At 49.5% G+C, this 14,715-nt stretch overlaps 5 protein-coding genes across 5 annotated transcripts; 3 read left to right on the top strand and 2 right to left on the bottom strand.

Moving 5' to 3' along the window:
* Nucleotides 1–302: 302 nt before the first annotated feature.
* N7462_004694 (DEAH-box ATP-dependent RNA helicase PRP43) lies at nt 303–2,688 on the bottom strand (the record flags this gene model as incomplete). The annotated part of the gene is made up of 3 exons (XM_057076420.1): nt 303–425; nt 479–2,345; nt 2,405–2,688. The coding sequence occupies 3 exons, from the start codon at nt 2,686–2,688 to the stop codon at nt 303–305; spliced, it is 2,274 nt and encodes a 757-aa protein (XP_056935925.1).
* Nucleotides 2,689–3,020: 332 nt separating this feature from the next.
* On the top strand, nt 3,021–5,850 carry N7462_004695 (protein arginine N-methyltransferase; the record flags this gene model as incomplete). The annotated part of the gene is given in 5 exon segments (XM_057076421.1): nt 3,021–3,137; nt 3,209–3,829; nt 3,915–5,219; nt 5,237–5,446; nt 5,542–5,850. 5 exon segments carry the CDS (start codon nt 3,021–3,023, stop codon nt 5,848–5,850), a joined length of 2,562 nt encoding a protein of 853 aa, XP_056935926.1.
* A 491-nt stretch (nt 5,851–6,341) lies between these two features.
* Nucleotides 6,342–8,052, bottom strand: N7462_004696 (S-adenosyl-L-methionine-dependent methyltransferase; the record flags this gene model as incomplete). The annotated part of the gene is made up of 4 exons (XM_057076422.1): nt 6,342–6,524; nt 6,586–6,694; nt 6,752–7,875; nt 7,939–8,052. The coding sequence occupies 4 exons, from the start codon at nt 8,050–8,052 to the stop codon at nt 6,342–6,344; spliced, it is 1,530 nt and encodes a 509-aa protein (XP_056935927.1).
* A 4,096-nt stretch (nt 8,053–12,148) lies between these two features.
* N7462_004697 (uncharacterized protein) lies at nt 12,149–12,457 on the top strand (the record flags this gene model as incomplete). Its single annotated transcript, XM_057076423.1, has 1 exon — nt 12,149–12,457. The coding sequence occupies one exon, from the start codon at nt 12,149–12,151 to the stop codon at nt 12,455–12,457; it is 309 nt and encodes a 102-aa protein (XP_056935928.1).
* Nucleotides 12,458–12,530: 73 nt separating this feature from the next.
* Nucleotides 12,531–13,558, top strand: N7462_004698 (lipase family protein; the record flags this gene model as incomplete). The annotated part of the gene is made up of 3 exons (XM_057076424.1): nt 12,531–12,603; nt 12,665–12,833; nt 12,892–13,558. The coding sequence occupies 3 exons, from the start codon at nt 12,531–12,533 to the stop codon at nt 13,556–13,558; spliced, it is 909 nt and encodes a 302-aa protein (XP_056935929.1).
* Between the last annotated feature and the right edge of the window lie 1,157 nt (nt 13,559–14,715).

A 14,715-nucleotide genomic window follows, 5' to 3' on the forward strand; every position in this document is an offset into this window, starting at 1 on the left:
ACATTATGATATATCGGATCTCCGAAATAGATGGGTAATAAAATACCAAATTAAACGATTGAAGTGCTGGTTTCACAAAATTCGAGTCTAAGTGCTGTAATTATGTCGTTTTGCATCAATCCTGTTTGATTGGAATCAGATGTATACATGTATTCTTCATAGTATTGTTGGAACGTTTAAAATGAAGGGGAACTGCGGAATTGTCTTCTATTTTGGAGGTTGAACAGAACCTCCGGCTGCAAAAAGGGAATCGAAAACCCAAAGAAATTATTCCATATGAGCGCAATGAATGGCTTGTCTATCTACCGGCGCTTCTCAGAGCGCATTTTCTCTTTGCGAGCGAGTCGATCAGCAGCACGGACAAGGGCGGAACGGATGTCACCCTTGGCGAATGAATCGATGTCGTAATATGTGGGTGCGATATCCTGAAAAATGTTAATAAAACCGGAGGGCGAAGGGATGGATGCTTCGAACGTACCAGGAGCCACTCGGGCTTGACTGCGGTCACAGTTCGGATATAGTTCTTGGTGGTGAGAACAAACTCGTTATACAGGACCCATTCCGCATCATGGGCCAATACCGTGGACGGATGCAGCAGAACACTTTGGTTATCCTTAATCGTGGTATAGACACTCTTGCCCTGGGCTTCCTTCTTGGCAACTTGCATGAAGAAACCGGCACAAAGGGCACGACGGATGTTCTCATAATACTTCTTGTCTTCGAAAGGGGTTGAAACCATCTCAAGCTCTTCACGCTCCATGATGCGAAGAAGCTGCGAGCGGACATTGTCGGCGGACTGGAGTGATCGAAGGGCAAGGAAATGGTCGTGGCACCACTGCTTCGGGTTCGCCTGCGCTTCAGCAGTTCTGAATGCATGGTAAACATTCAGGAGGGTGAGGTGATCACCATCCTGGTGAGCGAAAAGATTCTTCATCTCATCTGCACGCTTGCGCTGAGAGTTCGGCCGAACAAAAACTTGTGGAACAGAGAGCAGGGCTGTGATGGAGAGAATTTCGTTTGAGCAGTAAAATTCCGGGGAACTGATCAACATGACAGCAAGGGCCGGGTCAAGAGGGAACTCCGATGCCGTACGGCCGAGCTGGGTTAGGTTTCCATCGTCATCTAGACAGGCCAAATAGTTCAACTCCTCTAGCGCTCTCATGAGAGTCTCGGGAGCAGGAGGGTCCATCAGGTCGAAGTGAACAAGGTCATCAATCCCAAGCTTCTTTAGCTCAAGCACAGTAGATGCCAAGTTCGACCGGAGAATCTCAGGGTAGGTCTGCTCGATCAACTCCTTCTTAAAGGCCTCTTCAGTGTAGAGACGGAAGCACTTTCCTGGGCGTGTACGACCGGCACGACCGGCCCTTTGTTGCGCTGATGCTTTGGAGATGGGGGAGACCAAGAGAGACTCGACACGAATACGAGGGTTGTAGATTTTCTGCTTGGAGAAGCCCGGATCCACCACGTAGACAATTCCATCGATAGTGAGGGAAGTCTCGGCAATGTTGGTGGAGACAATCACCTTTCGCCCAGGACGGCCACCCTTGCGCAAAGGAGCTGGCGCGGGGTCAAAGATGCGCTGTTGCATATGGGGTGGCAGACTTCCGTAAAGTGGGTATACTTTGATAGGACCGGCATCGGCCTCCCTTACCATCTCATCTCCCTCCATCGCGATCTTCCGAGCAGCATCTTCAATCTCTTCCTCACCAGTCAAGAACACAAGAATATCACCTTCGTCCTCGGTGGCATGGATCTGCAGAACAGTCCGAATTGCAGCCTCAACATAGTCCTGTTCGGGCTCAGGAGTATAGAAAACTTCGACAGGGTGTGTTCGGCCAGGCACAGCAAGAAGGGGTGCATCCATGAAGTACCGCTGAAATTTCTCCGCGTCTAAAGTAGCAGACATGATGATGATCTTCAAGTCCGGTCGGCGGCCGACCACCTCTTTCAATAAGCCCATCAGGACATCAGTTGCCATTGTTCTTTCGTGAGCCTCGTCCAGCATGATGGTGCTGTACCGCGACAGGTTGTGATCGTGCATTGCCTCTCGCAACAGCATACCGTCGGTCATGTACTTCAGGATAGTTTTCGGGCTGGTCTTGTCCTCAAAACGAATGCTATAACCAACTTCGTCTCCAAGTTTAACATCCATTTCCTCCGCTACACGTTGGGCGACGGACATGGCAGCCACACGACGGGGCTGGGTACATGCGACCATCTTGCGTTGAGTTTGAGGGAGGTCGTCCCAGAGGACGAACTGCGGGATCTGAGTGGTCTTTCCGGAACCTGTTTCACCGACGAAGACCAAAATTTGCGATTGCTGGTAAAGTTGAAGGAACTCATCACTACAGAAAATCAGACATCAGCACAAAGTTTTGCAAGGCACCGGGGAAGTCCTGCTCACCGTTGTTGATGGACAGGCAAGTCGCGTCGAGTTTTCAATATAGAGAGGTATTTGCTGGAAAAGGGGTTGCCATTGAAAGGATTGATGTCGCCATCCTCGACTTTCTGCGCCATCGCGGCTGTCGTTTGGTGCCGTTTGAACTTCGCCAGCGGCGAATTCTTGTCTGCGCCGTTGCTGTCCTCGTACATGTGGGCAAGGTAAGGGTTGTTCTTGGGGTCGCCCGCGTCCATCTTTTGGCGCTTGGTGCGAGCACCGTCCTCCGAATCTGAGCGGCGGTCACCCATCTTGAATGATGTGGTTGAAAGTGTTGAAGAGTGCAAACTCGGAGGTTGATAAAAAAACTCGGATAGGAAAGTTGAGCGGCGATCGCCCCAGCTGCCTATCTGGCTCACCGCCCCAGCTATTCTGCCGCACCCCACAAAGGGATTGAGGGGACGCGGTGGAACACGCAGGGGTTTCTAGGCGCGTCTTCCCTGGCTTCGCGTGAGAGATACCAACCGTGGCCACCTGCTGTTTTGTGTAGTGCCCCTTTGAAGTGTCTTGAGCGCATTCCACCGGGTATAACACCCCCGGCTTCGGGTTGACCCCACCACGCCTCCAACAGCTCCTCATCAACATGGATAGCTACAGTGGTTCGGAAGATTCAGGACCTACGTTCTGTATCGGTCATCATGAGACCAACAGGACACTAGCAGTGACTCCTCAGGTAGTCCAGAGAGTTCATGAGAGCAACGTTCGTCCCATACTCTCAAATTAGAAATCCGTTTACATCTTTCGGAAACACTGATTATTAACTTTTCCCAGTATGATATGCTCACTGTCCCGATCACGACGCCGCATTTTCACTCCCGGGTCCTAGGGCTGCTGTCGTCCTACTTACCTAACCTACAGTCGCCATCGTACGATCCGATTGGGACCATGGCGACTTCGCAGAATACAAGGCCTTTGCTAATTCCTCCGCTGTCAAAATTGGACTCGAATCTTACACCTAACGAGGCTACTAGCCAGATCGTCGGAGTTACAAGCAGCTGGATTGATCTCTGCTCACCTGATCCACTGATTGCGGACTTGTCTCGCCAAGTTCTCATGCTGGAAGTCGCGTATGCCGCATTTTGTGGAATCGGTTATCTTCTGATTCCCAGCCCCAAGCTGCACCACGGTGGCACCCACTCGGAAGGTGTGGTCTTTTATGCTCGAGCTATCCAAGACGCCCTAAATCTGGGTCCCTACATCCAATTCCATATCTGGTTGCGGATGGTAGATTCGCCCGACCTCGAGGTTGATACCATGGGCGATTTAGCCCCTCTCGCTCGTGAGGAATACCTTCAGCAAGAAGTAGGTTCTTCGGCAGGTGTCGACCAGTTTGGGACTTGGGATGCCTGGGACCTGATTCGCAAGACCTGCAAATACCACACTCGCTTGTTTGTGGGTATGTATATTTTGCTTTTCGGTTCGCATTTCTTCTTCAAACCGACTACTGACGTGGATAACAGCGCTTATGATGCCCAAGCAACTGCCGCCTTTGCCTGTTCAATCCCGCTGGCATTCAGAACCTGTGCACTTGCTGAGCATCGATGGATTATCATTTCTGAAGAATCAGAAGGGATATCCCGTGCTGTCCAAGGCACACCAAGCCTTGATAGCAAAGCTAATGCGCCTTCGCACCCCGCCCTGGATTCTACTCTGCGACGTTGGTCAGATTCCTGGACTTGATGGCGCTGATGATGTCGACGCCAAACAGTCGCAGTTGTCTGGATCCGAATATCCTAGTTTGTCACAAGTGTCGGGTGCGACGAAGAAACACTTTGATCCGACCCCACACCTCTCTTACATTCGAAATCTGCAACAAAGACAGCCACCGCGAACTCCCATCGAAAGATTTGGTACCGGCTACCAGGACTATTTGCAGGCACCTCTACAGCCTCTTACGGTCAATTTGGAAAGCATCACCTATGAAGTCTTCGAGAAGGACCCCATCAAGTATGAGTGGTACGAGCGAGCAATCACCAAAGCCCTGAGAGATTGGGCCGACCAAAAAAAACCTACCTCCCACCCTGATGGCAAGGTCATCCTGGCTGTTGTAGGCGCGGGCCGTGGTCCCTTGGTAACCAGAGCCCTCAAGGCCAGCGCCGAGGCGGGGGTTGAAATTGATCTTTGGGCCGTCGAAAAGAATCAAAACGCCTTTGTTCTGCTGCAACGACACAACGAAACTATCTGGAATGGAAAGGTCACCCTTGTCCAATCAGATATGCGGAGTTGGAAAGGTCCTCGTGTGCGCCGACAGGCAACCCAGGATGAAGGCGCTGGTCAGGTCGGGGAATCATTGGGTGTCGATAATTCTCTTCTCTACACCCCCAAAAAAGGAGAGAAAGATGCTGGTCAGGCATCCGAACCCTCTGGCCATAGTTCTGAAATGACATATACTCACGTCGACATTGTGATCTCGGAACTTCTCGGTTCATTTGCCGATAATGAGCTGTCGCCGGAGTGTTTGGATGGCATCAATGATCTTATCAACCCGGTGCATGGGATTTCTATTCCCGCATCTTATTCGGCCCATCTAACACCAATCTCTGCGCCGAAGCTTCATTCTGATGTTACAAATCAGACCGTGTCCAACCCTGCGGCTCCAGAAACACCATATGTTGTTATGCTTCACGCCATTGATTTCTTGTCTACTTCGGACTCGTCGACTAATGCTGAGATCGGGAACCAACAAAATGCGAACCGCTCCTCGGGGATGACCGGGTCTGCTTCGGCTACCGATTTCGCACCCCCTTTGTGCAGACCGCATGGTCCTTCTCCCACCCAAATCGTAACATCATGCCGCAGTCGCCAATGCATTCCACCATTTCTAATGCACACAACGTGCGGCAGACTCGCTTATCCTTCCCCATTCAGAATAGGGGCGTATGTCATGGAATTGCTGGATATTTTGAGACCGTGTTATACGGAGATGTTGAGCTTTCAACTAACCCGGTGACCATGGATGAGAAGAGTGCCAGCATGATCAGCTGGTTCCCCATTTATTTCCCTCTCAAGGTACGTCACTGGCTCAAAGCTGGATCATCTGATTAGCGATGCTCGCATCTTCGCATTTCACTGCTTGATACAATACTAACTACCTGGGAATCCAGACTCCTTTGAATGTCCCTGATAATGGTGAGGTGGTGATTACTATGTATCGCCAGACGGATGACCGTAAAGTCTGGTATGAATGGATGGTCGAGGTTTTCAGCCTTGAGCGCACCAATGCATCTTCAACAAGACTCAACACGCCGGCCATGAGTGGTGGCCGCTCCGTCTCTCCTAGCACGGAGAGTTTGAAGACCAAGGAGCCCACTCACAACATGCAAGGGAGCACAGCGAACAGAGCGGAATATCGTCGTGTCCGAGTTGGGATGAGTGAGATGCATTCAAGCATAAAGGAAGGATGTTTGATGTAAGGGTGTGTTATCTGGATGAATACAAAGGGGTCAACGCTCGTGAAGAGCTTTAATGTGCCCTTTGATATCTGCAAGCCTTTCTCTATGTGCTTTGAAGGCTGCATTGAAATCGAGAAAAGAGATGGTAGCTAAATCATCATTATCGTTTGCTGCTATTCACTCTTTCATGAGAAACTAAAGCCTCCACCACCCTCGGCTCGCGCCTCCTTCCCATTCAATCTTCCGTTTGACTATCTAAATTTTACCTACCAAACTCAATTGATAGCTAATACTCGAAGCCATGATGCTACATTACCTCATTATCTGCGTTCATCGAGCTGGACTAAACTCTAGTTCGGTTTTGAAACGAGTCGGAATCAACGATATCAAGCGCATCCGGACCGCTTGACACTGATGTAACCAGAGTTCAGCAACTGAGCTTCTTAATTGCCTGCTATGCATCCCCGTGGAATGTGTTCAACGGGCGAATACAGGTAACATGCAACTGCCCTTTAGTCCAAACGGGCTTTGCCAGCCTTTCTGCTAGATGCGAGGGCACCAGCCAGACCAAACTGAGTAGAGGTCCCATCAATGCGATGAACAGAGTTCAAGTTCTTGACGACGACCATTTGATAACAGGTTGCGGAGCCTTGGCGAGATGCGATGACAGACCACGCAAGGAAGAGCTCCCAAATCTGTTCACCGTCAGCTTGGGCTCAAGACAAAGAATAAAATGGAAACCACTGGAACACTTACTCTGTACCACCTCATTCCGTACTTTGCTTTTATTGCTTCGATATTTCCGGTCCAGTTACGATACCATCTCCAGAGAGTTCCGGAGTAGTGGACACCGACAGTATCAATTCTGTGAGTCCTCATCAGCATCCATTTTGTCAAGAACATAAACTGATCGACAACTTACCCTTTGATCTCAAATCCAGCTTGTTCCAAGCACTTCACGTAGTACCACAGAGGAGTGGAAGCGTCGGCGCCACGAAAGATATACTTGTTCAAATACAAACCCCAGATGAAATCTTCATACTGCCAGGCTTGTCTCAAGCCCGAAAGCTGTACATACATGGCTCCATCATCCTTGAGCATATCATAACACTGACTGAAGAACGTGGTAAGTCTCCGGATACCGACGTGTTCACCCATTTCCAGCTGTGTGATCTTGTCGTATTGAGTGCGGGGAATATCACGATAGTCCATGCAGAGAATTCGGCTCTGTTGATCAGAAATACCAGCGTTTCGGAGAGCATCATTACCCCAAGCGGTTTGGTTCTCTGCAATGGTGAGACCCGTTACCTTGGCGCCATAGTTCAGACTAGCGAATCTGGCCAGTGTGCCCCAGCCACAACCAATATCGAGCATCGTTTCTCCTTCTTTCAAGTTTATCTTTTCGCAGACGACCGCCATCTTGTTATCCTGCATTTCCTCCAGGGTTTCTTCCCGCTCTAGGTCCGAGATGATTCCCGAGGTATAGATCATACGAGGACCGAGGAACCACGCATAATGATCGTTGCCGCAGTCATAGTTAGGGCGGACCTGCTCATCATCCTGGGCCTTCGTGTGGAATATCACGTCGATGAAAAATGTAAAGATGATGAATTTGAATAACTGCCAGGTGAAGGAGAAGTTTGCCCAGTCATGCCGGTATTCCATGACGTCCAGTGTGTCGCCGTTGAAATCCACCAAGCCATCCAGGTACATCTCAGCAAATGTCTGCATAGGAATCTTGTTCTTTCCATGCCATTTTGCCCGATCCTCTTCGCGTTTGAAGGTCACATAGGATTCAAGGGGCCGGCCCGGCAACTTGACTCTGTTGTGAGTGGGTCTGCTCCAGGTAGAAGTCCAGGTCCAAAACGCCACTAAGACGGGAAGGGCCGAAACCAGGGCGAGGAAGATGAATGTCTTGATGCCACAACCTAGTAGGAGTGTCACGAGGCCCGGAACACCGATGAGAGCGCCGGCTAATAGGAGGTTAGAGAAGCTCTCATTTCCAGGGCCATCGGCGGGTAAAGGGGGATTGTTAATGGCTGGAGACTTGAGAACGCATTATTTAGCAAGCGATTTCTCAATTGGCAGACGAAACTGGTGCCCACTAACGCTGGTCAGGGCAATCCCGCAGTCCTCTCCGGATTGGAATTGCGAAGGTCGGGCCGCGGGGGTCTTGATGAACTCGATGTCATTGGACAATTCGACACCCTTGGATCCTCCCATAGTTTCAATTGGCTCCAGTCCCAGGGATTTGAGGGATTCTCTCGTTGCTGTCTAGCCTGGACTCTGTATATCAGGGATACCAGAGAAGGAGCGAGCGGACTGGTTATCGTGACTTGGAGTGTCAGATCCAAGTCTCGGGAGCTGCGCTCGGGGCCCGCGGGCTCCCGGGAAAACAAAACAAACCGACCACTCCGGAACCTCGGCGAACACGTAATGCACCGCAATCAATTCATCGCCGCGCTAAGAACTAACTATTGTCTGGCTTGATCGACAGACCGCGTCGGCCTTCCTCACCCCCTCCCATCCTCCATCTTTGCGTGCTTTTTGAATGGTTCCTACTAGCAGTGTCTCCGCCCACCCACACCGCTTCGCGTTGTGGGTGTGCCACACTCAGATTACCACCCACACTCAAATTTCCACTTTTTCCTATTTCCCTATTTTTTGCTTCCCTATCCAAGACCACCATCTAAATATGCCTAAATTTGATGAATCTCGTATGGCTGAGGCCTGCCTAGCTGCATCACGAGAGGAGAAGCCGAATATAGCGCGTTTAGCACGTGAATTCGGCGTGCCTAGGCGTACGCTTTCGAATCGAATCAAAAAAGGAGCAAGCCCTAATATTAGCAAGAATGCTAGTAAACGCGCTCTAGAACCCTATCAAGAAGAAGCCCTAGTTCGCTGGATTCAATATATGAACGATTGCTATATGCCTATCACTCCTAGGATACTAGAATCGTGGGCGAATCGTGCATGCCAACGCGTCGGGAAGCCGCCGATTAGCAAGATGTGGGCGTATCGCTTTGTTAATAGGCTTCCTAAACATCTTCAATTAGGGCCTACTAAGCAGTATACGAAGGAATCAAAGCGAATACTAGCAGAAGATCCAGCAGCATTACAGCATTGGTATGATCTACTAGCCCAAACAATCAAGAAGACTACGCCTGCACGTCTAGTCTATAACTTTGATGAATGCGGCTTTCAACCAGGCGAAGGAAGGTCTAGAAACGTTATATCTACTACTACTACTACTACTACTACTACTACTACTACTACTACTACTAGTAGTAGTAGTAGTAGTACTAGTAGTAGTAGTAGTAGGAAGATAGTAGACCTTCCTCAGCCAGACCAAGGCGAAAACATTACGTCTATCGAGTGTATAGCTGCCGACGGGTGGCAGATGGAACCCTGGTTTATCTTTAAAGGCAACGGCATCTTTATAGAATCTTGGTTTAATCAAATAGAGAACCTACCACCAAGAACTACTATTACTACATCGCCAAACGGTTGGATAACCGATAGTATAGCAGTTCAATGGCTTCGATTCTTTATAGAATCAATATGCGACCGTACGAAATTAGGTGAAAAACGTATCCTAATATTCGACGGTCACGGTTCGCATCTTACATTCGAATTCCTACACCTTTGCGAAGAGAATAATATCCTACCTATAGGATTCCTACCACATACTACACATCTTTGCCAGCCGCTAGACGGTAAGCCGTTTCTAAGCTATAAGCAACACTTCCGCTTAGCGAATAACGACTACGCGTTTTAGGGTGGAAGCCCTATCGGAAGATCAGAGTTCCTTCGAATAATCGGTGATATTCGGAATAGAGCGTTTAGCCAGCGAATTATTCGTGAATCGTTTAAAGATCGTGGGATATATCCAGTCGATAGTAGAAAGGTTATTAATAGCCTTCCTATCCAAGATCACCTAGGTCTTATAGCGCCAGATCTACAACCGCTTCATTCAACGCTTCATATAACACCTTCACCACCACCTATATCTTCTTCTAGTATCGACAAATCGCCGCCTAGATCTATACAGGATCTAGAGAAGAATCAAAGGAAGATTGCTAGATATCAACAAGAAGATCTTACACCTAGGCAGCAACGCAATCTTGACCGGTTATTTCATCATAACAAGATTGCTATAGAGAACCTAAATCTAGCGAACGATACTATTCGCAAGATTAGGGAAGCTCAACAACCACTACAGCGCCCAATCACTAAGCGCCAGGTTAAAACGCCGCTTAGCAAAACAGGGGTACTCTCTATTAGAGATGCAAATCGTTCTATTGCTAAAAGAAATAAGAAGGAAGCAGAGGCAGAGCGGAAGCGGGTAAGGAAGCAGTGGAAGAAAGCGTATGGAACATCACCACCACCAGAACCTACACAGGAATCGCAGGCATCATTAGATAGAGCAGAGGAAGCACGTCAGAACGGGCAGGGTTTCTTCATAGATACTAGTGGTATGCAGTAGTAAATAGGGGAAATAGGAAAAAGTGGAAATTTGAGTGTGGGTGGTAATCTGAGTGTGGCACACCCACAACGCGAAGCGGTGTGGGTGGGCGGAGACACTGCTAGTTGCTGGTGGGGACGCGGCTACTCGGTCAACCTTAAATCCGCCAACCCCTCCCCCGTCTTTGGATATATGGAAGTTTGACGTAGTATATGAAAGCTCCTGGGAATGGCAGCACGACCGGAAGTAGCAATTCTCGGTTCACTATTCACCGAGTTCATAGACAGAACGTATGCAAACCACTCAATTAATACCCAAGCGACGAGAAATGCATCGGGGCTTCTCGTGAAGCGAATTTCAAGCATCAATTGCGCTCAAGATGCTACGACTGATCAAGAGGAAGGGGTTTCCGATGTTCAATATGAGTCCAAATTTCCAACTCTCTTGGTTTCCGGTTGCCACTCTAAAGCATCTCTCGCGCAATGTGTCCACGATATCAACACACTACATGAACAGGGAAAGTCTGATATACTCCGCATGTCTGAACGTTGAGACTTACTGGGAGGCAGGCTGGGGCCGACGAATCTTGAAGATCGTCGACCCTTCGCTAGTCCATATTCAGACGGCCATCAGTTTCTGAGCCTGCGAATACCAGGCCGTTGTTGAGGCGCGATACTTTGCTGGTGAAGACTATGAAGCCACTGCCAAGTCCCCCGGCACAGAGTTGGTGGGACACCCAGCGTCTACACTATCGAAAGGCCGACGGCTCGGTTTCGCAAGATCAAGCCGGGCTTCATGGAATAATACTGATTTTCTTCGATATCCGGCTGGCCCTCTTGTTCCCGACAGCAACGCGCAGGACCTTCCCGCGTGGGAAAGAAAGATGGGCGGAGCATACCTCTGGAGAGTTTGCAGTTGAAAGACAGACGTTGAACCTCGTCGAACGACTGCCTGTCACCCTGTTCCGATTGAGGTCAAGCGAGCGACACAGGCGAGGGGATTGAACGTCGAGATTGAAACGAGTGCTGCACAGAAGGCCCCTGTTGACCGACGGATTCCCGAGAGATATTCGAGGTTACAAAATGTAATATTCTATCTCGGTCCGATATAGGATGTCCCTGTCGTCGCAGTGTTCGGTGCATTATTTTAAGGCGAAGGACTCGAATATTGAATGACCAAATCGGTTGATGAATTGGACAGATGCCGAATTCATGATATCCCACGATGGGGGATGTGATTCTTGTCTGAGAGCCCGGTCTGGAGCCAGAGCTGTAATGTTGAAAAGGCCTCCCGACACAACGCCTGACACGTGAAACTTCCGAGCGATTCTCTTCTATTGCTCCGCGACGACGATCTTTCATTCCACTCAAGTGGGTCGAGTCCCCAGCACCGGAACTTGCGATGCGCCGAGGGCTGAGAATCGGAAAAAGTGCAAGGCGGATATTCGCCCCAATTTTTCAGTGTGTGTTGTGTGAATAGATCACGGCCTGGAGAGGGATGAAGAGTCCGATGACATCCATCAGGTATGTGGTACGGAGCACGCGTCTGGCTCTGAGATGCAAAAACCGGGGGAGCCACTCGGGTTGGCCGGGACCAGCGGTTCCTGCATGATCGGGTTTCGGTGGCGCGGAGCTTGGAATGCCACGGCCGCGTCGTGGCTGCGCGACCCGTCCTCCGGACCGCGAATGAGTCCCTGGCCGTCGGGATCGCCGACACGCCGACAATGAAACCAGCCGAAGTCCACGAAGACCAAAGGGCTCAAAATTGAGTCGCCCTACCTGCTCCTATCAAGGCGGCCTCGATGAATCTCGATGTCTCAAATACCCATGGTTCCGCCTCTCCGGAAAAAGCAAGATGCCCGTGGAGCCCCCATCTCTATCCACGGACTCTGCCCATTCAATGCCGATGATCGAGGCACCAGGGCCCGATAATTCGGAATCGGCATCGTATGCGAATGACATAAGGCACCAGATCTGCAAGAACTGCACCGCAAGGGTAAAGGGACCGATGCACCGAGGCAGAGCCGCCGATCCTCTCTATCTTGGTCAGATCACGCACGCGATTTGGTATCCACTGCATCAGAAGCAAAATGCCTTCAATGACTTGGCTATGCAGGAAGCAATGCTTTCCGACTGGCAGATGGACGAGCGCGGCGTAACATAAAAGATTCGTCTCGCAGACACTTGAATCCTGCATAGCAAGTTCTTGTGCATATAGTACTATATCCTGGGTGATCATGCGTTTTTCCGTTTTGGCTCTTCTCTCTGCGGTGACGGCGTTAGCTGCCCCCAGTGACCTACAAAGTCGAGGTAGGATAATGACCTGGGTGAAAGTTTGTTTCTATTCCCCAATTGCTGATATCTAGCATAGATGTCTCAACCGATGAGTTGACCCAATTCAAATTCTGGGTTCAGTACGCGGCGGCCTCATATTGCTACGATAACTATGTCTCCAAGGCTGGCCACAAGTTGACTTGCTCAGCTGGCAATTGCCCCGATGTTGAGGCCGCCGATACCTCTATAATTTATGATTTTTCCAAGTAAGAAGAAATCACAGGAAGAAGATATCATGTCATGCTGATGGTCTGACTTGTATAGCTCCACGTCTACGGACACTGCCGGTTATATCGCGATCGACAATACCAACAAGGCCATTATCCTAGCTTTCCGCGGCTCATATTCCGTTCGCAATTGGATCGCGGACGCTGAATTCTTTTATACCAATCCCCAGCTGTGCGATGGATGTAATGCGGAACTTGGGTTCTGGAGCTCTTGGACAAATGTCAGGGATGACATTATCCCACATCTTAGCGCCACCGTAGACACCCACCCCGACTATGAGTTGGTCGTGGTCGGTCACAGTCTTGGTGCTGGGGTCGCTACACTGGCTGCAGCTGATCTCCGTGTTAAGGGTCATCCGTCAGCCAAGCTGTACGCGTATGCCTCACCCCGAGTTGCCAACCCTGCTTTGGCCAAGTACATCACATCCCAGCCCAACAATTATCGGTTCACGCACATCAATGACCCCGTACCCAAGCTGCCACTGCTTGCTATGGGGTATGTCCATGTCAGTCCAGAATACTACATCACCGCTCCCAACAACGCTTCGGTATCCGCGAATGATATCAAGGTGTTGGAAGGGGAAGTTAACTGGGATGGCAACACTGGTACGGGTGTCCCATCTCTCTCTGCCTTCCCAGCCCACCACTGGTATTTCGAGAGAGCGGATGGGTGTAAAGGTCCTGGCCTTCCTTGGAAGGTTTAAATCAGGATTCTTGTATGCTATACATTTTCAAATAGGTCACACTAGGACCGCGCACTTGCTTGGATTTTTTGGCTTTGAATATAGATGGTTACTTTAATACATAGTCTTCACCAGAAAGATGCATTCGACACATTCTCCTAAGTTTTTTTTCTATGACTTCTTCTACTATGAGACCGGAGGCAATGCTAAGTGCAATCTTCTCTGAAAGGAAGAGGTCACTCCTAGATGTAAACCTAGTACTCATAGGGCGATGCTCCTAAGAGCCCCGTATAGATAGATGCCTCTGAGCGCGCAGACATGAATGAGTGTGTCCTTTTCTTTAGAAAAAGAAATCTTGCATAATGTTTCATTCTACTCTCCCTCCAACCAGTATATTCATGGAGTGTGAAGTGCTTTCTATCATTCATATTGACTCACAGACTTCAAAGATGCAAGAACCAAAAGTTCCAAGAGCCCCAAGGACCGGAAAATGCACTCATGGCATTTTCAACATCTCATCCTCTATCCTGTACACCACTGATTTTGAAACCCTTTCAATGGCTCAATTTTCCGATATAACCTCTAGAGGGGGCGGGGCCGACCCTCGGCATTGGCCCCTTCAATGTCTCGGGCCGTCAAGCCGTCAGTCGTTTTGGCTGGCTGTCGTGGCATAAGGCTTTTCGTGGCTTCAGGCCCGTCCGCATTGAAATATGGAATTTCTAGACAGCCGAGACAAAGCCTTCTCGGGGGTTCATATAGATGGCAATTTTTTATAAGATTCAGACGAGAAGAAAAACGTATGAGAATGATAGAAACAACAGCCCTTCGCCCCGCCTCTTTACATATTGAACCAGGCCTCTACGGCAAGCCTACGAGGATAGGCAGTATGAGATAGATCAGCGAACAAGCCACAAAATTACACCACACCACGATGGAAGAAAGCCTCTCAGAGAGGAAACAGATGTTGCTTCAGCGACAGATGTGTAAAAGTTGATTCTCTCCCTATCGGAGATGCAAGCTATATTCTGTGAAGACTGTGTGTGCCAGGAAAGAAATCCTCCAATCAGAATTCACCCAAGATTACCCATCGTCGGCCATTTCCCCACTACAATATTTAGCGCTGTTCCTCAGTAAACTAATCAAATGGGGGCCGAAAAGCGGCGTAGCCTAGTCAGTCA

The sequence above is a fragment of the Penicillium macrosclerotiorum genome, assembly GCF_028827735.1.
Source record: "Penicillium macrosclerotiorum strain IBT 26536 chromosome Unknown utg000003l_segment0_segment0, whole genome shotgun sequence".
In the NCBI taxonomy this organism is placed as follows: domain Eukaryota; kingdom Fungi; phylum Ascomycota; class Eurotiomycetes; order Eurotiales; family Aspergillaceae; genus Penicillium; species Penicillium macrosclerotiorum.